Genomic DNA, 26412 nt, shown 5'->3' with positions numbered 1-26412 from the left:
TTTGAAGTTCGTAGACATGTTAAAATAATATAGGATAATATAACACAATAGATATGGTAGGAGAAAATCCAAAGAATAACCAATCTGACATTTTTTTTGAGAGAGACTGTCCTCTTAGAAATGCAAGAGTAAGGACATATTGAAAATTCCCTCCCTGGATGCAATTCCTATGGCTTCCACAGGGTGTCAGCAGTCTATGTTCAAGGTTTCAGGCTTGTAAACTTCAAAAACAAACAAGAAATATTAGTTTTAGTAGTGGGACACAGTCGTCTTGTAAATTTGTGTTTGCGCGCGCCATAAGAAGTTACTCACCTGCTAAAATCAGTTTCCTATTGAACATACTTCTTTTCAAAATAAATATTATAGTTTGATTACATTTTAGGGTATCTGAGGAGTAAATAGAAATGTATTTTGACTTGCTGACAAAGTTTAGGGGTAGATTTTTGGATTCCTTTCTCCGCTGTTGAACGAGTGGATTACTCAAATCGATGGCGCCAACTAAACAGACTTTTTGGGATATAAAGAAGGATTTTATCTAACAAAATGACACTACATGTTATAGCTGGGACCCTTTGGATGACAAATCAGAGAAAGATTTAACAGGTAAGTGAATATTTCATCATTATTTGTGAATGTATGAAACCTGTGCCCGTGGCAAAATATTTTGATGTGTGGCGCCGTCCTCAAACAATCACATGGCATGTTTTCTGTCACACCCTGGTCTTAGTATTTTCTTTATTTATTTGGTCAGGCCAGGGTGTGACATGGGTTTTGGTATGTGGTGTGTTTTGTCTTGGGGTTTTTCATAGGTATTGGGATTGTGGCTTAGTGGGGTTTGCTAGCAAAGTCTATGGCTGTCTGAAGTGGTTCTCAATCAGAGGCAGGTGTTTATCATTGTCTCTGATTGGGAACCATATTTAGGCAGCCATATTCTTGGAGTGTGTAGTAGGTGATTGTCCTTGTTCCTGTCTTTGTGTTTGTGGCACCAGATAGGACTGTTTTGGTTTTTTCACATTTCTTGCTTTGTAGATTGTTGTATTTTCATCTTTATTAAAGATGTACAAAACTAACCACGCTGCATTTTGGTCCGCCTCTCTTTCAAGAAGAAAACCGTTACCGTTTTCACTGTAATAGCTACTGTAAATCGGACAGTGCCGTTAGATTAACAATAATTTAAGCTTTCAGCCAATATAAGACATTTATAAGTACATAAATGTTTAAAATCCATAATATTTATGATTATTTATTTGAATTGCGCACCCTCCAGTTTCACCGGAAGTTGTCCAGTTACAATAGTAATTTACAACATTAACAGTGTCTACTGTATTTCTGATCCATTTCACGTTATTTTAACGGGAAAAAAATGCTTTTCTTCATAAAAACAAAGACATTTCCATGTGACCCCAAACTTTTGAATTGTAGTGTGTATGTAATTGTATTTACACCATGAAGCAAGATACAACTTGCAAGAGGGCAGTTTTAATAATAATAAGAATGAGGTAGTCATTTCTAACTGTATAAGTAGATATAAAGAAAAACAATGACACAGGAGTGAGATAGTGAATAGCAAGAGATTACATTGATCTCCAGCTTTAATCCAAATCTGAATCATCAGCACACAGCAGCAAGTCAGTCATCTTTGTTTTAGCTGAAATAACACACTGCTATTTGACAGATTCAAAAAACAGTTTGGTGCAATGAAACCAGATGAATAAAAAGCTTTTCTGAAAAGCACCATTCTGAATGAGCAAATTTGTAGAAGTGCTTAAATGTTATGTGATGATGATGCTGCATAAAAAAAATATATATCCATGCAAAATTCACCATGAAATGTACAGATATCTTTATTGCAGAGAAGATAGGACTAGGAGTAATTTTAATGTTAATAAATAAATAATCTTCATTTTGTAGTCTATCCATTGATCCTTGTATTTATTGTTTGCAGTAATAACTGCTGTTTTCATGTGATGTCTTAGATATGATGTATTTGTTGTTCTCTGGTCTGTAGCCTAATCATCATTATCTACAACAATATTTCAGAACTGCAAAACTCGTAAATGACTTATTATTCAGAGTTTGTTAATGTTTGGTGTGGCCGGTATCTCTTTAAATCATACTGCCACAAAAAAAATAGAAATGAGTAAAATGGAAATCATACCAAAAAACCCTGGAGAAAATACATTAAAGATAAAATAATCTTTGTGCATCCTGAAATTGTCCCGAAAAATCTGTTCTCACCTTGGATTGCGTTGTTATAAAGCCTTGCATGTTTAACGTAGCTCATAATATCAGTTCTTCAATTATTACAAATGTGCACCTCTAAACAAACTCCTGGAAAGATCCTCATAGTTCAGCATGTTCTGTCTGTTGTTGTTTCAGGGAAAACCACTGCTCCAGTAGGATAAATCCACTTGGGAGGAATCATGATGAGCCGAGCATGGCAATGGTCGTTACAATATCACAGTAGCTTGACTGCAGTGCGAGACATGGTCTTGTCTGTACATGTCATTCCCTGGGCTGGGTATTGAAATCCAGTTCCTCAATGGTGTTGACAGAATCACTTGAAAGAACTGGCCAGAAAGAACTGGCCAGAAAACACGATATCCAGTTTTAGTCTTTTCTTCCAGCCCTTCCACGTTCAGTCTCATACCGTTGTCACCCTCATCACCACCTCCCGGTTGGCCGTGGAGCCAAAGCGTGGGTTGTGAGGCCGTAGCTGGCTGAGGATGTGCAGGATGGTGTAGCCACAGTGGTGGTCCAGAATAGTCCTGAACCTCCGGTTCCGTCTCCCACTGCTGCCACTACCCAGGCCATGGGAGTTACTTCGTGAGCCCCGACCCCCACCCTTACTGCTACTCAGCGGGTCCCCCAAGTCATTGGCTTTTATATAGTTCAATACTTTCCACTGCTGATTGACAGCCTGCCATCGCTTGAATATCCGGTACACTGATGAGCCCTCGTGGATTATAAGGCCTGGGAAGAGAGAGAGTTTTTTATTTTTACAGATATGGGAAAGGCAAGATATCTAATGATTTTAAAGGCTTTTGCATGAAATACTTCCAGCAACTAATATGTAAGAATCAGCCAAATACTATAGCACTAGTATATATAACTGGCATTTGGCATAACCACACAGTGCAGATACAAAGCTAGTACCATCTGTTTTCAGGTGGGCAATGCACCATTTCACACAAAACAAATCTATCTACAAAGATTTCCGTGTGTGTGCGTGTCTGTGCGTGTGCATGCATGCCTGCCTGCCTGAATGCATGTGTGTGCATGCCTGCCTGAATGCATGTGTGTGCATGCCTGCCTGCATGTCTGCGTGCATCTTTGTGCATGCCTACCTGCCTGCCTGCCTGCGTGCATGCGTGCGTGTGTATTCATGGGCCTGTATATGAGAATTTGTGTGACCATGCCAACGGTCCAGTTTCACATGATTCATCCCCCTCACCGATGCACACGATGTCCATGAAGCCGTACATGCCGTAGCAGATCTGGAAGAGCAGGTCCTGACGCTGCCACTTGGCCGAGGGGCTGAGGGATGACCAGATGAGCCAGGAGATGCTGGCGATGAGGAACAGGGAGCCCAGGATGATGGCAGCAATCTGGACCTTCTCAATCACCGTCAGGGAGATGGCCTGCCACTGAACAGAACAGCCACAAGGGCCGAGACAGGGACAGTAAGAAAGGGACAATATGGTGAAGTCCAGTCCTCACACCATCATTGTGAGTGCCCACGATTTGTTCTAGCAAAGTGAGTAACTGTAATGCCTAGACTGGTGCACCTGAGCAGAGCACTGCATACTCCTGATTGCGGTATTGTGCATTGTTTAAATCGATGCATTAGCAGAAAACTGTGAGATAAGATCTGTGGCTACTAGAAAAAATATAAATTAATTTGAGATGAGAGTAGACCTTGTGCACAATGAAAATACGACTGGAGTGGATGAGACAGACCCCTAGCCCCTACCCCTTAGACACTTGTGTAGATCTGAAAGGATGGGTGTGAGCAATATGGTGAATATCTTGCAGTTGGCAAGGTGTAGCTACTATCGTATTGTACCGCATGAAGTACCTAGGAGATAAGGTCTGATTCTGGCCAGAGCGTAAGTCCCAGAGAATGAGGGGTTGGACAGGCTGAGGAAAGGTACCTGCAGTGGGTTCTTGGTGCTGATGGCCAGAACATGGTACTTGAAGTAGCAAAGCTCACAGCTCCAGGAGCCTCTCTCGCTGATCCAGCGGATGAGGCAGGGCTGGTGGGTGCAGCGCACAGAGCCCTTACAGCGACACGGGCTCAGCAGCTCTCCCTGCAGGAGACAGGAGTAGAAACAGAATTACTAGAACAGATATTCCTATTCAAGTCAATGTTCTGACGTGGCATAACATACCATAAGTTATTTCTGAATTTAAAATATTTTGAAAAAACAAACAATATTGGATTATGGATAGCCTTCAATGTCTCTCCGAAGCTACTGGTTTGGACGATGAGTGGGTCCACACAGGTTGTGGGACCTTAACTCAACATCACAATCCTCCCACTTAATGTAGACTTTGAAACTGTCAGAAAGCAACTATGAATGACCTATTCATTATTAAATAGAGTATCTTCCTCCTCTTCCACGATTTCCACCTTTGTTAAATGTTGGCTAACTTCCTTCTTAAAAAGTGCTGAAAACGACCGTATTTTAGCTAAATGCCGAGGTTGTTTCGTTACTCCTCATCAATACTGAAATGATTCATGTCTAGGAATCATTAGAGGTCAAATGATTAATGTCTGGAATCACTAGTGCACAAACGATTTATGTCTAGGAATCGTTAGTGCTAAAATGATGAATGTCTAGGAATCGTTAGTGCTAAAATGATGAATGTCTAGGAATCATTAGTGCTGAAATTATAAATGTCTAGGAATCATTAGTGCTAAAATGATGAATGTCTAGGAATCATTAGTGCTGAAATTATGAATGTCTAGGAATCGTTAGTGCTAAAATGATGAATGTCTAGGAATCATTAGTGCTGAAATTATGAATGTCTAGGAATCATTAGTGCTAAAATGATGAATGTCTTGGAATCAGTAGTGCTAAAATTATGAATGTCTTGGAATCACTAGTGCTGAAATTATGAATGTCTAGGAATCATTAGTGTTAAAATTATGAATGTCTTGGAATCATTAGTGTTAAAATTATGAATGTCTAGGAATCATTAGTGCTGAAATTATGAATGTCTAGGAATCATTAGTGCTAAAATTATGAATGTCTAGGAATCATTAGTTCTCAAATGATTCATGTCTAGGAATCATTATTGCTAAATGATTCATGTCTAGGAATCATTAGTGCTAAAATGATTAATATCTAGGAATCATTAGTAGATCAATGCATGCACCCATCTTGATTGTGGCCTGTTGGCCAGAACGAGCCTATTAGGACCCAGCAACATTGGCAGGGGTGCACAGAGATTCGAAGTGCAGGCAAGTGAATGGGAGGTGAGCCATTCAAACCCTACTGTTCACCTAGAACGTGTCTCAAATTGGAGGTCTATTCCCTTTATAGTGCACAACTTTTGACTAGGACACATAGGACTCTGGTCAAAAGTATTACACTATGTAGGGAATAGGTTTCCATTTGGGATGCAGAGACAGACTCTCAGTGAACTCAATCAATACAGGCCCTACTGCAGCACCTACGGCAAACATTGCCCTTTCAACAGACTGACTCTTGAGGAATAGGGAGAATGTTGAGCATTGTAGAAACATTTAAACAGTTATGTATGTGCCTATTTACACACATCTAAAAGGGCTGAAGTTAAAGTCCCAGTGCAGCCAAAATTCTGTTTTCCCTGTTTTTCCTGTTTTATATTATATTGTACAACAGCTGATAAATCTAACACTGTAAACGTGTGAACAAATTTTATCAGTGTTTCATGATTGTTGAAAATACAATATACACAGGACCTTGTAACCAGCAGGTTTACAGGACCAATAACAAAAAGAGTTCAAACCGAGGGAATTAGATCGTCTCCACACCTTATCCAAGAAGAATAGCTGCTGCCTCTGCAAAAGCTAGTGGGAGTTTTCAGTTTTTACTTTCAACCTCCATACTCAAGACCACCCAGTCCAAGCAAATTGTTTGCTTGAGAAACATTTGAGTTGCTAAAATGTTTTGCTCATTTTAATGGAAATCTATTACAGTAAGGTAGTTCATTGTTACCCAGAAATTATTTGATTTTGACATCAATTGGCTGGATTGGGCTTTAAAAGAGTAACCTAGTCATTCCTCTGAATGCAGTTTCCTATTAATTGCTAGCAGCATCTACAGCAAACATCCCATCTGGAGAGATGGGAAGGAAGTCAGGCTGCATCCTGAGGCTTCTCCCCCTTTGCATACTCCCCATCATGGATTTTAAATCATTACAATAGTGGAATATTAGAAACTACCCTCACTAATTAAGTTGGTTGGTTGTCTTGCATTTTTTAATTTTAGTCAAATAGCAGACACTTGTATCCAGAGCATAAATGTTAATTTGTACTGGTCCCCCATGGGAATCAAACCCACAACCCTGTCATTTCAAATGGCATGCTCTACCAACTAAGCCACACTGGACCGACAACTTGCACAACAAACTTAATTTGTTTTTATTACTTTACACATTTATTTTGGGATCCACCCCTGTAAACGTAATTTGCCTGACAATGTGTGTGTGGTTTGTGATTTGTTTATTTGGATTTCCCACTAGCTTTTGCAGAGGCAGCAGCTATTCTTCTTGGATAAGGTGTGGAGACGGTCTAATTTCATACAGGCACTATTTTGTCCACTTTCCCTCGCCTCAACACCTCTCCTCAATTACCTTTGACATTTTTCAAAAGGAGACGAGAGAGGATGGAAGGAGTTGACCAAATTAAATTGAGATAAGGCCATAGTCCCTGATGACTCATGAAAATTATATTTAATAGTGCAATACGAGAAACTACACTCACTGCAGAAATAATTACATCCCAAATCCTTTTCTTTATTTCCAATCACAAATGGAGCACAGTGGCTCATTTAACCCATGTTTATTCCTCCCTAAGTAACCAGGAGCCCTGTTTCTTGACAGGGGGACGATAATTAGACAAAACAATATTCTCCAGTTTTAAATGCCCAGTGATGTCAAAAAAGTGATTTTCCTGTGTGATGTATATATTTCCACACTAGGAGGTTGGAATAATACTGTGAAATTGTGAAAATTATGATAATGTCCTTTTAGTGTAAGAGCTCTTGAAAAGACCACCTGAAATTTCAGTACATGTGGAATGGTATCAAACACATGGCTTCTATGTGTTTGATGCCTTTTAATTTGCTCTGTTCCAGCCATTATTATGAGCAATCCTCTCCTCAGCAGCTACAACTGTCCCAGACAGTCCTAGCTACATTTTTGACCATTGTAATGGAAAAAAATAATAATCACAGTAAGGTACTTCATTGTTACCCAGAAATTATTTGATATTGAGATAAAAACAGCTGTATTGTACCTTCAAAATTGAATTCCCCCCTGTCTCGCTTGTTAAAAATGTGTTATTATGAGATACATTCATTGACTTACCACATACCGATTTGAGTGGGGGAGAGGAGCAACTTGCCCGTCAGTAATGAACGTTATATTAAACGAGCTGAAATGATAAAGACGTTATAATAACTGGGCTGAAATGATAAAGACGTTATAATAACTGGGCTGACATGATAAAGACGTTATAATAACTGGGCTGAAATGATAAAGACGTTATCATAACTGGACTGACATTATAAAGACGTTATAATAACTGGGCTGACATGATAAAGACGTTATCATAACTGGACTGACATTATAAAGACGTTATAATAACTGGGCTGACATGATAAAGACGTTATAATATCTGGGCTGACATTATAAAGACGTTATAATATCTGGGCTGACATTATAAAGACGTGATAATAACTGGGCTGACATTATAAAGACGTGATAATAACTGGGCTGACATTATAAAGACGTGATAATAACTGGGCTGACATAAAGACATTATAATAACTGGGCTGACATTATAAAGACGTTATAATATCTGGGCTGACATTATAAAGACGTTATAATATCTGGGCTGACATTATAAAGAAGTGATAATAACTGGGCTGACATTATAAAGACGTTATAATAACTGGGCTGACATTATAATAACTGGGCTGACATTATGGAAGTTATAATAACTGGGCTGACACTATAATAACTGGGCTGACATTATAAAAACATTAGAATAACTGGGCTGACATTATAAGGAAGTGATAATAACTGGGCTGACATTATAAGGAAGTTATAATAACTGGGCTGACATTATAAGGAAGTTATAATAACTGGGCTGACATTATAATAACTGGGCTGACATTATAAGGAAGTTATAATAACTGGGCTGACATTATAAAAACATTAGAATAACTAGGCTGACATTATAAAGAAGTTATAATAACAGGGCTGACATTATAAAGAAGTTATAATAACTGGGCTGACATTATATAGACATTTAGAATAACTGGGCTGACATTATATAGACATTTAGAATAACTGGGCTGACATTATAAAGAAGTGATAATAACTGGGCTGACATTATAAAGAAGTGATAATAACTGGGCTGACATTATAAAGAAGTGATAATAACTGGGCTGACATTTTAAAGAAGTTATAATAACTGGGTTGACACTATAATAACTGGGCTGACATTATAAAGAAGTGATAATAACTGGGCTGACATTATAAAGAAGTGATAATAACTGGGCTGACATTATAAAGAAGTGATAATAACTGGGCTGACATTATAAAGAAGTGATAATAACTGGGCTGACATTATAAATACATTATAATAACTGTGCTGACATTATAAAGAAGTGATAATAACTGGGCTGACATTATAAAGAAGTTACAATAACTGGGCTGACATTATTAAGACATTTTAATAAATGGGCTGACATTAAAGAAGTTATAATAACTGGGATGACATTATTAAGACATTAGAATAACTGGGCTGACATTATAAGGAAGTGATAATAACTGGGCTGACATTATAAGGGAGTGATAATAACTGGGCTGACATAAGGAAGTTATAATAACTGGGCTGACATTTTAAAGAAGTTATAATAACTGGGTTGACACTATAATAGCTGGGCTGACATTATAAGGAAGTTAGAATAACTGGGCTGACATTATAAGGAAGTTAGAATAACTGGGCTGACATTAAAGAAGTTATAATAACTGGGCTGACATTATAAACACATTATAATAACTGGGCTGACATTATAAAGAAGTGCTAATAACTGGGCTGACATTATAAAGATGTTATAATAACTGGGCTGAAACTATAATAACTGGACTGACATTATAAAGACGTTATAATAATTGGGCAGACATTATAAAGACGTTAAAATAATTGGGCTGACATTATAAAGACGTTAAAATAACTGGGCTGACATTATAAAGACGTTATAATAACTGGGCTGACATTATAAAGACGTTATAATAACTGGGCTGACATTATAAAGACGTTATAATAACTGGGCTGACATTATAAAGACGTTATAATAACTGGGCTGACAGTTATAAAAACAGGGCTGACATTATAAGGAAGTTATAATAACTGGGCTGACACTATAATAACTGGACTGACATTATAAAGAAGTTATAATAACTGGGATGACATAAAGACGTTATAATAATTGGGCTGACATTATAAAGAAGTTATAATAACTGGGCTGACATTATTAAGAAGTTATAATAACTGGGCAAAGATGTTATAATAACTGGGCTGACATGATAAGAGGATAGAATAACTGGGCTGACATGATAAAGGTGTTATAATACCTGGGCTGACATTATTAAGAAGTTATAATAACTGGGCAAAAATATTATAAAAACTGGGCTGACATGATAAAGGCGTTATAATAACAGGGCTGACATTATAAAGAAGTGATAATAACTGGGCTGACATTATAAATACATTATAATAACTGGGCTGACATTATAAAGAAGTTATAATAACTGGGCTGACATTATAAAGACATTTTGAATAACTGGGCTGACATGATAAAGGTCGTTATAATAACTGGGCTGACATTATAAATAAGTTATAATAACTGGGCTGACATTAAAAACAAGAAAATAACTGGGCTGACATTAAAGTGATAATAACTGGGCTGACATAAGGAAGTTATAATAACTGGGCTGACATTTTAAAGAAGTGATAATAACTGGGCTGACATTATAAAGAAGTTACAATAACTGGGCTGACATTATTAAGACATTTTAATAAATGGGCTGACTTTAAAGAAGTTACAATAACTGGGCTGACATTATTAAGACATTAGAATAACTGGGCTGACATTATAAAGAAGTCATAATTACTGGGCTGACATTATAAAGAAGTGATAATAACTGGGCTGACATTATAAATACATTATAATAACTGGGCTGACATTATAAAGAAGTGATAATAACTGGGCTGACATTATAAAGACGTTAGAATAACCGGGCTGGCATGATAAAGACGTTAGAATAACCGGGCTGGCATGATAAAGTCATTAGAATAACCGGGCTGTCATGATAAAGACGTTAGAATAACCGGGCTGACATTATAAATACATTATAATAACTGGGCTGACATGATAAAGACGTTAGAATAACCGGGCTGTCATGATAAAGACGTTAGAATAACCGGGCTGGCATGATAAAGTCATTAGAATAACCGGGCTGTCATGATAAAGACGTTAGAATAACCGGGCTGACATTATAAATACATTATAATAACTGGGCTGACATTATAAAGACGTTAGAATAACCGGGCTGACATTATAAAAACATAATAACCAGGCTGACATGATAAAGACGTTAGAATAACTGGGCTGACAGTATAAAGAAGTGATAATAACTGGGCTGACATTATAAAGAAGTGATATAACTGGGCTGACATTATAAAGAAGTTATTATAACTGGGCTGACATTATAAATACCTTATAATAACTGGGCTGACATTATAAAAGCCTTATAATAACTGGGCTGACATTATAAAAACATAATAACTGGGCTGACATGATAAAGACGTTAGAATAACCGGGCTGACATGATAAAGACGTTAGAATAACCGGGCTGACATGATAAAGACGTTAGAATAACCGGGCTGACATGATAAAGACGTTAGAATAACCGTGCTGACATGATAAAGACGTTAGAATAACCGTGCTGACATGATAAAGACGTTAGAATAACAGTGCTGACATGATAAAGACGTTAGAATAACCGGGCTGACATGATAAAGACGTTAGAATAATAACCGTTAGAATAACAGGCTGACATGATAAAGACGTTAGAATAACCGGGCTGACATGATAAAGAATAACCGGGCTGACATTATAAAGACGTTAGAATAACCGGGCTGACATGATAAAGACGTTAGAATAACCGGGCTGACATGATAAAGACGTTAGAATAACCGGGCTGACATGATAAAGACGTTAGAATAACCGGGCTGACATGATAAAGAAGTTACAATAACTGGACTGACAGTATAAAGAAGTTACAATAACTGGGCTGACAGTATAAAGAAGTTATAATAACTGGGCTGACATTATAAAAGACTTATAATAACTGGGCTGACATTATAAAAGACTTATAATAACTGGGCTGACATTATAAAAACATTATAATAACTGGGCTGACATTATAAAAACATAATAACTGGGCTGACATGATAAAGACGTTAGAATAACCGGGCTGACACGATAAAGACGTTAGAATAACTGGGCTGACATGATAAAGACGTTAGAATAACCGGGCTGACATGATAAAGACGTTAGAATAACTGGGCTGACATGATAAAGAAGTTCTAATAACTGTGCTGACAGTATAAAGAATTTCTAATAACTGGGCTGACAATATAAAGAAGTTATAATAACTTGGCTGACAGTATAAAGAAGTTATAATAACTGGGCTGACAGTATAAAAGCCTTATAATAACTGGGCTGACATTATAAAAACATAATAACCGGGCTGACATGATAAAGACGTGAGAATAACCGGGCAGACATTATAAAAACATAATAACCAGGCTGGCATGATAAAGACGTTAAAATAACCGGGCTGACATGATAAAGACGTTAGAATAACCGGGCTGACATGATAAAGACGTTAGAATAACCGGGCTGACATGATAAAGACGTTAGAATAACCGGGCTGACATGATAAAGACGTTAGAATAACCGGGCTGACATGATAAAGACGTTAGAATAACCTGACATGGGCTGACATGATAAAGACGTTAGAATAACCGGGCTGACATGATAAAGACGTTAGAATAACCGGGCTGACATGATAAAGACGTTAGAATAACCGGGCTGACATGATAAAAGAATAACCGGCTGACATGATAAAGCGTTAGAATAACCGGGCTGACATGATAAAGACGTTAGAATAACCGGGCTGACATGATAAAGACGTTAGAATAACCGGCTGACATGATAAAGACGTTAGAATAACCGGGCTGACATGATAAAGACGTTAGAATAACCGGGCTGACATGATAAAGACGTTAGAATAACCGGGCTGACATGATAAAGACGTTAGAATAACCGGGCTGACATGATAAAGACGTTAGAATAACCGGGCTGACATGATAAAGACGTTAGAATAACTGGGCTGACATGATAAAGACATTAGAATAACTGGGCTGACATTATAAAGGCGTTATAATAACTGGGCTGACATTATAAAAACATTATAATAACTGGGAAGACATTATAAAGAAGTTAGAATAACTGGGCTGACGTTAGAATAACTGGGCTGACATGATAAAGACGTTAGAATAACCGGGCTGACATTATAAAAACATAACAACCAGGCTGACATGATAAGGACGTTAAAATAACCAGGCTGACATGATAAAGACGTTAAAATAACCAGGCTGACATGATAAAGACGTTAGAATAACTGGGCTGACATGATAAAGACGTTAGAATAACTGGGCTGACATGATAAAGACGTTAGAATAACTGGGCTGACATGATAAAGACGTTAGAATAACTGGGCTGACATTATAAAGAAGTTCTAATAACTGTGCTGACAGTATAAAGAATGTCTAATAACTGGGCTGACAATATAAAGAAGTTATAATAACTTGGCTGACAGTATAAAGAAGTTATAATAACTGGGCTGACAGTATAAAGAAGTTATAATAACTGGGCTGACAGTATAAAGAAGTTATAATAACTGGGCTGACAGTATAAAGAAGTTATAATAACTGGGCTGACAGTATAAAGAAGTTATAATAACTGGGCTGACATTATAAATACATTATAATAACTGGGCTGACATTATAAAAGCCTTATAATAACTGGGCTGACATTATAAAAGCATTATAATAACTGGGCTGACATTATAAAAACATAATAACCAGGCTGAAATGATAAAGACGTTAGAATAACCGTGCTGACATGATAAAGACGTTAGAATAACCGGGCTGACATGATAAAGACGTTAGAATAACTGGGCTGACATGATAAAGACGTATAAAAAGTTATAATAACCGGGCTGACATAAAAGGCTGGCATGATAAAGACGTTAGAATAACAGTGCTGACATGATAAAGACGTTAGAATAACCGGGCTGACATGATAAAGACGTTAGAATAACCGGGCTGACATGATAAAGACGTTAGAATAACCGGGCTGACATGATAAAGACGTTAGAATAACCGGGCTGACATGATAAAGACGTTAGAATAACCGGGCTGACATGATAAAGACGTTAGAATAACCGGGCTGACATGATAAAGACGTTAGAATAACCGGGCTGACATGATAAAGACGTTAGAATAACCGGGCTGACATGATAAAGACGTTAGAATAACCGGGCTGACATGATAAAGACGTTAGAATAACCGGGCTGACATGATAAAGAAGTTACAATAACAGGCTGACTGATAAAGAAGTTACAATAAGTATAAAGAAGTTACAATAACTGGGCTGACAGTATAAAGAAGTTATAATAAAGAAGTATACTTATAACTGGGCTGACATTATAAAAGACTTATAATAACTGGGCTGACATTATAAAAACATTATAATAACTGGGCTGACATTATAAAAACATAATAACTGGGCTGACATGATAAAGACGTTAGAATAACCGGGCTGATATGATAAAGACGTTAGAATAACTGGGCTGACATGATAAAGAAGTTCTAATAACTGTGCTGACAGTATAAAGAATGTCTAATAACTGGGCTGACAATATAAAGAAGTTATAATAACTTGGCTGACAGTATAAAGAAGTTATAATAACTGGGCTGACAGTATAAAAGCCTTATAATAACTGGGCTGACATTATAAAAACATAATAACCGGGCTGACATGATAAAGACGTGAGAATAACCGGGCAGACATTATAAAAACATAATAACCAGGCTGGCATGATAAAGACGTTAAAATAACCGGGCTGACATGATAAAGACGTTAGAATAACCGGGCTGACATGATAAAGTTAGAATAACAGGGCTTATGATAAAGACGTTAGGCTGACATGATAAAGACGTTAGAATAACCGGGCTGACATGATAAAGACGTTAGAATAACCGGGCTGACATGATAAAGACGTTAGAATAACCGGGCTGACATGATAAAGACGTTAGAATAACCGGCTGACATGATAAAGACGTTAGAATAACCAGGGCTGACATGATAAAGACGTTAGAATAACCGGGCTGACATGATAAAGACGTTAGAATAACCAGGCTGACATGATAAAGGCGTTAAATAACCGGGCTGACATGATAAAGGCGTTAGAATAACCGGGCTGACATGATAAAGACGTTAGAATAACCGGGCTGACATGATAAAGACGTTAGAATAACCGGGCTGACATGATAAAGACGTTAGAATAACTGGGCTGACATGATAAAGACATTAGAATAACTGGGCTGACATGATAAAGGCGTTAGAATAAACCATTATAAAAACATGATAAAGACGTTAGAATAACTGGGCTGACGTTAGAATAATGATAAAGACGTTAAAATAACCGGGCTGACATGATAAAGACGACATTATAGAATAACCTGGGCTGACATGATAAAGACGTTAGAATAACTGGGCTGACATGATAAAGACGTTAGAATAACCGGGCTGACATGATAAAGACGTTAGAATAACTGGGCTGACATGATAAAGACATTAGAATAACTGGGCTGACATTATAAAGGCGTTATAATAACTGGGCTGACATTATGACATTATAAAAACATTATAATAACTGGGTTATAATAAGACATTATAAAGAAGTTAGAATAACTGGACGTTAAAGTTCTAATAACTGGGCTGACATGATAAAGACGATTTAGAATAACTGGCTGACATTATAAAGAAGTTCTAATAACTGCTGACATTATAAAGAGTTCTAATAACTGTGCTGACATTATAAAGAAGTTCTAAAACTGTGCTGACAATAAGTTCTAATAACTGGGCTGACATGATAAAGACGTTAAAATAACCTAGGCTGACATGATAAAAACTGACATTATAAAGAAGTTCTAATAACCAGGCTGACATGATAAAGACGTTCTAATAACTGGGCTGACATTATAAAGACGCTAGAATAACTGGGCTGACATGATAAAGACGTTAGAATAACTGGGCTGACATTATAAAGAAGTTCTAATAACTGTGCTGACAGTATAAAGAATGTCTAATAACTGGGCTGACAATATAAAGAAGTTATAATAACTTGGCTGACAGTATAAAGAAGTTATAATAACTGGGCTGACAGTATAAAGAAGTTATAATAACTGGGCTGACAGTATAAAGAAGTTATAATAACTGATAAAGACGTTAGGCTGACGGGTACATGATAAAAAGAAGTTATAATAACTGGGCTGACAGTATAAAGAAGTTATAATAACTGGGCTGACAGTATAAAGAAGTTATAATAACTGGGCTGACAGTATAAAGAAGTTATAATAACTGGGCTGACATTATAAATACATTATAATAACTGGGCTGACATTATAAAAGCCTTATAATAACTGGGCTGACATTATAAAAACATTATAATAACTGGGCTGACATTATAAAAACATTATAACTGGGCTGAAATTATAAAAGCATTATAATAACAGGGTTGACATGATAAAGATGTTATAATAACTGGGCCGACGATTATAAAGACGTTCTAATAACTGGGCCGACGATTATAAAGACGTTCTAATAACTGGGCAGACGATTATAAAGACGTTCTAATAACTGTGCCGACGATTATAAAGACGTTCTAATAACTGTGCCGACGATTATAAAGACGTTCTAATAACTGTGCCGACGATTATAAAGAAGTTCTAATAACTGTGCCGACATTATAAAGAAGTTCTAATAACTGTGCCGACATTATAAAGAAGTTCTAATAACTGTGCTGACATTATAAAGAAGTTCTAATAACTGTGCTGACATTATAAAGAAGTTCTAATAACTGTGCTGACATTATAAAGAAGTTCTAATACCTGTGCTGACATTATAAAGAAGTTCTAATACCTGTGCTGACATTATAAAGAAGTTCTAATAACTGTGCTGACATTATAAAGAAGTTATAATAACTGTGCTGACAGTATAAAGAAGTTATAATAACTGGGCTGACAGTATAAAAACATAATAACTGGGCTGACAGTATAAAGAAGTTACAATAACTGGGCTGACAGTGTAAATAAGTTCTAATAACTGGGCTGACAGTATAAAGAAGTTCTAATAACTGGGCTGACATTATAATGAAGTTATAATAACTGGGCTGAAATTATAATAACTGGGCTGACATTATAAATACATTATAATAACTGGGCTGACGTTATAAAAGCCTTAAAATGACTGGGCTGACATTATACAAATATTATAATAACTGGGCTGACATTATAAAAATGTTATAACAACTGGGCTGACATTATAAAGAAGTTCTAATAACTGGGCTGACATGATAAAGAAGTTCTAATAACTGGGCTGACATGATATAGAAGTTCTAATAACTGGGCTGACATCATAAAGAAGTTCTAATAACTGGGATGACATGATAATGATGTTCTAATAACTGGGCTGACACGATAATGATGTTCTAATAACTAGGCTGACATGATAAAGAAGTTCTAATAACTGGGCTGACATTATAAAGAAGTTCTAATAACTGGGCTGACATTATAAAGAAGTTCTAATAACTGGGCTGACATTTTAAAGAAGTTCTAATAACTGGGCTGACACTAAAAAAATTATAATAACTGGGCTGACACTAAAAAAATTATAATAACTGGGCTGACACGGAAAAAAATAGAATAACTGGACTGGCGTTTAAAAAGACGTTATAATAACTGGGCTGACGATTATAAAGACGTTATAATAACTGGGCTGACGATTATAAAGACGTTATAATAACTGGGCTGACATTATAAAGACATTATAATAACTGGGCTGACATTATAAAGAAGTTATAATAACTGGGCTGACATTATAAAGAAGTTATAATAACTATGCTGACATTATAAAAACATAATAACTGGGGTGAAATGATAAGTTATAATAACTGGGGTGAAATGATAAAGAAGTTATAATAACTGGGCTGACATTAGAATAACTGGGCTGACATTATAATAACTGGGCTGACGATTATAAAGACGTTCTAATAACTGGGCCGTCATTATAAAGACGTTCTAATAACTGGGCCGACATTATAAAGAAGTTCTAATAACTGGGCCGACATTATAAAGAAGTTCTAATAACTGTGCCGACATTATAAAGAAGTTCTAATAACTGGGCCGACATTATAAAGAAGTTCTAATAACTGTGCCGACATTATAAAGAAGTTCTAATAACTGTGACGACAATTTAAAAAAGTTCTAATAACTGTGCCGACATTATAAAAAAGTTCTAATACCTGTGCCGACATTATAAAGAAGTTCTAATACCTGTGCCGACATTTTAAAGAAGTTCTAATACCTGTGCCGACATTATAAAGAAGTTCTAATACCTGTGCTGACATTATAAAGAAGTTCTAATACCTGTGCTGACACTATAAAGAAGTTCTAATAACTGTGCTGACACTATAAAGAAGTTCTAATAACTCTGCTTACACTATAAAGAAGTTCTAATAACTGTGCTGACACTATAAAGAAGTTCTAATAACTGTGCTGACATTATAAAGAAGTTCTAATAACTGTGCTGACAATATAAAGAAGTTCTAATAACTGTGCTGACATTATAAAGAAGTTCTAATATCTGTGCTGACATTATAAAAACATAATAACTGGGCTGACAGTATAAAAACATAATAACTGGGCTGACAGTATAAAGAAGTTATAATAACTGGGCTGAAAGTATAAAGAAGTTACAAGAACTGGGCTGACAGTGTAAAGAAGTTATAATAACTTGGCTGACAGTATAAAGAAGTTCTAATAACTGTGCTGACATTATAAAGAAGTTATAATAACTGTGCTGACATTATAAAAACATAATAACTGGGCTGACAGTATAAAGAAGTTCTAATAACTGTGCTGACATTATAAAGAAGTTCTAATAACTGTGCTGACATTATAAAAACATAATAACTGGGCTGATAGTATAAAGAAGTTATAATAACTGGGCTGACAGTATAAAGTAGTTATAATAACTGGGCTGACAGTATAAAAACATAATAACTGGGCTGACAGTATAAAGAAGTTATAATAACTGGGCTGAAAGTATAAAGAAGTTCTAATAACTGTGCTGACATTATAAAGAAGTTCTAATAACTGTGCTGACCTTATAAAAACATAATAACTGGGCTGACAGTATAAAGAAGTTATAATAACTGGGCTGACATTATAATGAAGTTATAATAACTGGGCTGACATTATAATAACTGGGCTGACATTATAAATACATTATAATAACTGGGCTGACATTATAAAAGCCTTATAAAAACTGGGCTGACATTATACAAATATTATAATAACTGGGCTGACAGAATAAAGAAGTTTTAATAACTGTGCTGAAACTATAAAGAAGTTCTAATAACTGTGCTGACACTATAAAGAAGTTCTAATAACTGTGCTGACACTATAAAGAAGTTCTAATGACTGTGCTGACATTATAAAGAAGTTCTAATAACTGTGCTGACAGTATAAAGTAGTTATAATAACTGGGCTGACAGTATAAAAACATAATAACTGGGCTGACAGTATGAAAGAAGTTACAATAACTGGGCTGACAGTGTAAAGAAGTTATAATAACTGGGCTGACAGTATAAAGAAGTTATAATAACTGGGCTGACATGATAATGAAGTTCTAATAACTGGGCTGACATGATAATGAAGTTCTAATAACTGGGCTGACATGATAAAGAAGTTCTAATAACAGGGCTGACATTATAAAGAAGTGATAAAAACTGGGCTGACATTATAATAACTGGGCTGACGATTATAAAGACGTTCTAATAACTGGGCCGACATTATAAAGAAGTTCTAATAACTGGGCCGACATTATAAAGAAGTTCTAATAACTGGGCCGACATTATAAAGAAGTTCTAATAACTGGGCCGACATTATAAAGAAGTTCTAATAACTGGGCCGACATTATAAAGAAGTTCTAATGACTGGGCCGACATTATAAAGAAGTTCTAATAACTGTGCCGACATTATAAAGAAGTTCTAATAACTGTGCCGACATTATAAAGAAGTTCTAATAACTGTGCCGACATTATAAAGAAGTTCTAATAACTGTGCCGACATTATAAAGAAGTTCTAATAACTGTGCCGACATTATAAAAAAGTTCTAATAACTGTGCCAACATTATAAAAAAGTTCTAATACCTGTGCCAACATTATAAAGAAGTTCTAATACCTGTGCCGACATTATAAAGAAGTTCTAATACCTGTGCTGACATTATAAAGAAGTTCTGTTGGCTTGTTGTTGGTACCTCTGTGAGGAACGCATAAGATTAAGACGGGTCTTCCTCCACATAAGCCAACAGCGTCTGACGAACTTCAAGGCTGAAGGCACTCTGACTTCTGCCTCCTGGTCCGGGAACAATGGAGGAGCATAGCCAAACTGACACTCGTGCGGGGACATACCAGTGGAGGAGGAGCGCAAGGTGTTGTGCGCGTATTCGGCCCAAACAATAAAGGATGACCATGTGGACGGGTTGTCACGAGTCATACATCGGAGGGTGGTTTCCAGCTCTTGATTCATCCTCTCTGTTTGGCCGTTGGACTCCGGTACCCTGAAGATAGACTGGCAGAAGCCCCCATGAGTTGGCAGAAGGCCTTCCAAAACCTTGAGGCGAACTGGGGACCTCTGTCAGAAACCATATCTTGAGGAATGCAAGACTCGGAACACATGATTAATTACCAACTCAGCCGTTTCCTTGGCAGAAGGTAACTTAGTCAGAGGGACGAACCTGGCCGCCTTTGAAAACCTGTCGATTATGACTAGGATAGTAGTATTGCCATGGGATGGAGGAAGTCCAGTAATAAAGTCCATGAGATATGGGACCAGGGTCTGTGGGGAACAGGTAAAGGGTGAAGGAGTCCTTGAGGGCGGAGGTGAGAAGATTTGCCCTGGCAGCACACGGGACAGGCATTGACGAAAGTGGCAACGTCTTCTCTTATGGTAGGCCACCAGAACTTACGCTGGATGAACTCCAAGGTGCGACCTACGCCCGGATGACAGGTGAGGCGAGAGGAGTGCCCCCACAGAAGGACCTGAGTCCTCACTGCCTTGGGGACAAACAACCGATTGGCAGGACCTCCTTTCGGGTCCGGTTCGCTAGCTTGAGCACGTCTCACGGTATCCTCAACTTGCCACGAGATCGGAGCCACAATCTTAGCAGCAGGAAGGACAGGCATGTCCGTGTCATCTCGAATGGCAGGAGCGTAGACTCGGGACAGGGCATCCGGTTTGAGATTCTTCGACCCGGGCCGATAGGTGAAGATAAACTGGAATCGATTGAAGAAAAGAGACCATCTAGCTTGTCTAGAGTTCAACCGCTTCGCCTGCTGGATATACTCCAGATTTTTGTGGTCCGTAAGCACTTGAAACGGGTGAGAAGCCCCCTCGAGCCAGTGTCTCCATTCCTTCAATGCCATCTTAACCGCTAGGAGTTCACGATCCCCCACATCGTAGTTCCTCTCAGTCGGGGTAAGCCGGTGTGAGAAGAAAGCGCACGGATGAAGCTTCTTGTCTTCACCCCTCTGAGACAGGACAGCTCCAACACCAACCTCTGATGCGTCTACCTCCACCACAAATGGTTCATCCGTAGTCGGTAGTATCAGGATGGGAGCAGAGAGAACGCGCTGCTTGAGTCCTTGGAAGGCCGTCTCTCGCTTCTCTTCCCCACAAAAACCTTGCATTGCCACCCTTGGTTAAAGCTGAGAGAGGGGCTGCCACCAAGCTGAAGTTCTTGATGAACTTGCGGTAAAAGTTTGTGAAGCCCAGGAAACGCTGAACTTCCTTAACGGATTTGGGGGTGGGCCAATCCGCTACCGCCCCTACCTTCCTGGGGTCCATTTGGACTCGACCGGGTTCCACTACAAATCCCAGGAATTGTACTCGGGATGAATGGAATTCACATTTTTCCGGCTTAACGTACAGATGGCTGTCCAGGAGGCGTTTGAGTACTTGTCTGACATGCTTAGTGTGTTCTTGAAGGGAGCTCGAAAAGATGAGGATGTCATCCAAGTAAACGAACACAAATATGTTAAGCATATCCCTAAGCACATCGTTTATGAGCGCTTGGAACACCGCTGGGGCGTTGGTCAGGCCGAAGGGCATCACCAAGTATTCATAGTGACCAGTAGGCGTGTTGAAAGCGGTCTTCCACTCGTCACCAGGTCTGATCCGCACAAGATGGTATGCGTTCCGCAGGTCAAGCTTAGTGAAAACAACTGCTTCCTGGAGCAGCTCGAAGGCTGTGGCCATAAGGGGTAGCGGGTAACGGTTACGGACGGTTATGGCATTGAGTCCCCGGTAGTCGATGCAAGGACGTAATCCACCGTCTTTCTTGGCCACAAAGAAAAACCCTGCTCCCGCCGGGGAGGTGGATGGACGCATGAGGCCTGCTTCCAGAGCGTCCTTGATGTAGGTATCCATAGCAGCTCGTTCGGGTGGAGATAGGGAAAAGATCCGACCCCTGGGGGGCAAGTGCCCGGAAACAGGTCGATGGGGCAATCGTAAGGTCTATGGAGTGGTAGCATGGTGGCCCTCTGTTTGCTAAACACCAGTTTGAGGTCATGGTAACACTCGGGAACTCGGGTCAGGTCGATGGATTCTAAAGACTCGGGAGTAGAACTCGGGGAATTCTGGAAAATACAAGTAGCTTGGCACGTAGGACCCCACTGCTTGATAGTGCCCACAGACCAGTCGATGTGAGGGTTATGGCTGTGAAGCCAGGGGTATCCAAGGACGAGAGGGAACTCGGAACAGGAGATCAAATGAAAGTTCATCAATTCCTGGTGTTGTGAAACTGAAAGTCGCAAGGAGGTAGTGACATGAGTGACAAGTCCAGATCCCAAAGGGCTTCCATCCAATGTAGTGACCCTCATGGGTTCACTTAGAGGTTCAGAGGGAACGCCATTCTCCTTCGCCCAGACACCATCCATGAAGTTACCTGCGGCTCCAGAGTCTACCAAGGCTTGAAGGTGAAGCTTGTGGTTGTCCCAGGAGAGGGTGACTGGAATGAGCAGACGGGAGTTGGACGGATGGGAGGAGGTTATGTTTCCCGTTACAGTTCCCCCGGTCTGTACGGGACAGAGCGTTTCCCTGGAGCCCGGGACACATGGAACGGAAATGGCCCGGTTTGCCGCAATATAGACAGCGTCGCTCCCTCATCCGGCGGTCTCTCTCAGCCTGGGAGATGCGTCCAATCTGCATGGGTTCCGATGGAGCCAGCGAGGATAAAGGTGGGGACTCGGAGCTGGGACTGATAGGGGCTAGAGGTCTACGGTTGAGTTCTCTCTCTCTCAGACGCTGGTCAATGCGTGAGGCCAACTTGATCAGGGACTCGAGATTGTCCGGTGGTTCCCGAGTGGCCAGTTCATCTTGGATAGTGTCGGAAAGGCCTTTCAGAAAGCACACCGTGAGCGCCTCGTTGTTCCAGCCACTTGCTGCTGCCACCGTGCGGAACTGGATGGCATAGTCCGTCACGCTGCGCCAACCTTGGTGGAGAGTCAGGAGCTGTTTGGCTGAGTCAGAACCACTGCTTGGGCCTTGAAACACTCGTTTGAATTCCTCAGCAAAGGCAGAGTAGCTGGCACAGCAGGAACTATGGGCATCCCACACAGCAGTAGCCCAGGCCAGGGCTTTTTCCGACAGCAGGGTGATGATATAAGCGATCTTAGACCGGTCGGTGGGAAACGACGAGGGTTGTAGCTCAAAGGAGAGAGAACATTGGGTGAGAAACCCTTTACAAGCACTTGGATCACCTGAGAACCGTTGGGGAGGTGGAAGACGAGGTTCAGCCAGGGGGTTAACTGCCATGGGTACGTGAATCTGAGGTACTGGGACGGGAACTGTTGCCGGGGTAAGACGATCAGATATTTGCTTAATGGAAGTCAGCATCTCCGACAGAAGATGAGAATGTCTAGCCATTAAGGCCTCTTGCTGAACCAGGGCGGCTTCGTGGCGTTGGACAGTCTCCTGGTGGTGGGACAGCATGGCAAAAAGGTCCTGGGAACTGGCTGCCTCTGGGTTCATTTTTGGCTCTGTGTTTCTGTCAGGACCCGGTTACGAACCTGGGTCTCCGGAATGAGAAACAGTCACTTAACCAACTGAGCCACGAATAGTCAGGAGAACCCAGAAGATGAGGCAGACACAGCAGTACTTAAGACGGTGTATTTAATAAAGTAAAAAAGAGAAGTCCTTCAATACGGACTTCAATACGGCAAATCCACAAGGTGGTAGGTATAGCACAAAAAAGCCTCAAGAGATACTCAAAAACAAAAACAAAAAACAGAATTCCACAAGAGCGTCCACCGGAATCGACAAGAGCACACAGAACACTAGGGCTGGGTGCTAACATACAAACACAGAGCACAGAACTGAGGGAAACTAAGGGTTTAAATACAATCAGGGGAAACGAGGCACAGGTGCAAATAATAATGGGGAACAAGGGAAAAAACATAAGGTCAAAAAGCACAATGGGGGCATCTAGTGACCAAAACCCGGAACAACCCTGGCCAAATCCTGACACTAATAACTGTGTTGACATTATAAAGAAGTTCTAATAACTGTGCTGACATTATAAAGAAGTTCTAATAACTGTGCTGAAATTATAAAGAAGTTCTAATAACTGGGCTGACAGTATAAAGTAGTTATAATAACTGGGCTGACAGTATAAAAACATAATAACTGGGCTGACAGTATAAAAACATAATAACTGGGCTGACAGTATAAAAGAAGTTACAATAACTGGGCTGACAGTGTAAAGAAGTTATAATAACTGGGCTGACAGTATAAAGAAGTTATAATAACTGGGCTGACATGATAATGAAGTTCTAATAACTGGGCTGACATGATAATGAAGTTCTAATAACTGGGCTGACATGATAAAGAAGTTTTAATAACTGGGCTGACATGATAAAGAAGTTCTAATAACTGGGCTGACATGATAAAGAAGTTCTAATAACTGGGCTGACATGATAAAGAAGTTCTAATAACTGGGCTGACATGATAAAGAAGTTCTAATAACTGGGCAGACATTATAAAGAAGTTCTAATAACTGGGTTGACATTATAAAGAAGTTCTAATAACTGGGCTGACATTATAAAGAAGTTCTAATAACTGGGATGACAGTATAAATAAGTTATAATAACTGGGCTGACAGTATAAAGAAGTTATAATAACTAGGCTGACATTATAAAGAAGTTCTAATAACTGTGCTGACATTATAAAAAAGTTCTAATAACTGTGCTGACATTATAAAAACACTATAATAACGGTGCTGACAGTATAAAGAAGTTATAATAACTGGGCTGACGATTATAAAGAAGTTCTAATAACTGGGCTGACACTAAAAAAATTAAAATAACTGGGCTGACACTAAAAAAAATATAATAACTGGGCTGACACTAAAAAAATTATAATAACTGGGCTGACGTTTAAAAAGACGTTATAATAACTGGGCTGACGATTATAAAGACGTTATAATAACTGGGCTGACGATTATAAAGACGTTATAATAACTGGGCTGACGATTATAAAGACGTTATAATAACTGGGCTGACGATTATAAAGACATTATAATAACTGGGCTGACATTATAAAGAAGTTATAATAACTGGGCTGACATTATAAAGAAGTTCTAATAACTGGGCTGACATTATAAAGACATTATAATAACTGGGCTGACATGATAATGATGTTCTAATAACTGGGCTGACATGATAAAGAAGTTCTAATATCTGGGCTGACATGATAAAGAAGTTCTAATAACTGGGCTGACAATATAAAGAAGTTCTAATAACTGGGCTGACAATATAAAGAAGTTCTAATAACTGGGTTGACATTATAAAGAAGTTCTAATAACTGGGCTGACATTATAAAGAAGTTCTAATAACTGGGCTGACAGTATAAAGAAGTTCTAATAACTGGGCTGACAGTATAAAGAAGTTCTAATAACTGGGCTGACATTATAAAGAAGTTCTAATAACTGTGCTGACATTATAAAAATGTTCTAATAACTGTGCTGACATTATAAAGAAGTTCTAATAACTGTGTTGACATTATAAAGAAGTTCTAATAACTGTGCTGACATTATAAAGAAGTTCTAATAACTGTGCTGAAATTATAAAGAAGTTATAATAACTGGGCTGACAGTATAAAGTAGTTATAATAACTGGGCTGACAGTATAAAAACATAATAACTGGGCTGACAGTATAAAAACATAATAACTGGGCTGACAGTATAAAAGAAGTTAGAATAACTGGGCTGACAGTGTAAAGAAGTTATAATAACTGGGCTGACAGTATAAAGAAGTTATAATAACTGGGCTGACATGATAATGAAGTTCTAATAACTGGCTGACATGATAATGAAGTTCTAATAACTGGCTGACATGATAAAGAAGTTCTAATAACTGGGCTGACATGATAAAGAAGTTCTAATAACTGGGCTGACATGATAAAGAAGTTCTAATAACTGGGCTGACATGATAAAGACGTTCTAATATCTGGGCTGACATGATAAAGAAGTTCTAATAACTGGGCTGACATGATAAAGAAGTTCTAATAACTGGGCTGACATGATAAAGAAGTTCTAATAACTGGGTCTGACATTATAAAGAAGTTCTAATAACTGGGCTGACATTATAAAGAAGTTCTAATAACTGGGCTGACAGTATAAAGAAGTTCTAATAACTGGGCTGACATTATAAAG

The 26412-nt window shown here is 38.4% G+C and overlaps 1 protein-coding gene across 1 annotated transcript in view; it reads right to left on the bottom strand.

Annotated features, from left to right (window-relative positions):
• Window positions 1-1431: 1431 nt before the first annotated feature.
• The window catches only part of LOC135504071 (E3 ubiquitin-protein ligase MARCHF9-like), a 33849-nt gene continuing 8868 nt past the window's right edge, over window positions 1432-26412 (bottom strand). Inside the window, exons 2-4 of the mRNA XM_064922350.1 lie at window positions 4155-4310; window positions 3455-3647; window positions 1432-2973 (exon numbers count right to left, since the gene is read on the bottom strand). Of these exons, the coding sequence (XP_064778422.1) occupies window positions 2645-2973; window positions 3455-3647; window positions 4155-4310 (678 nt within the window). The 3' untranslated portion in view covers window positions 1432-2644. The remainder of the gene's footprint in view (window positions 2974-3454; window positions 3648-4154; window positions 4311-26412) is intronic.

Source organism: Oncorhynchus masou, chromosome 18, assembly GCF_036934945.1.
Source record: "Oncorhynchus masou masou isolate Uvic2021 chromosome 18, UVic_Omas_1.1, whole genome shotgun sequence".
NCBI lineage: Eukaryota > Metazoa > Chordata > Actinopteri > Salmoniformes > Salmonidae > Oncorhynchus > Oncorhynchus masou.
Note: the sequence above shows the minus strand (reverse complement) of the source record. Positions and strands in the feature narration are given on the sequence as shown.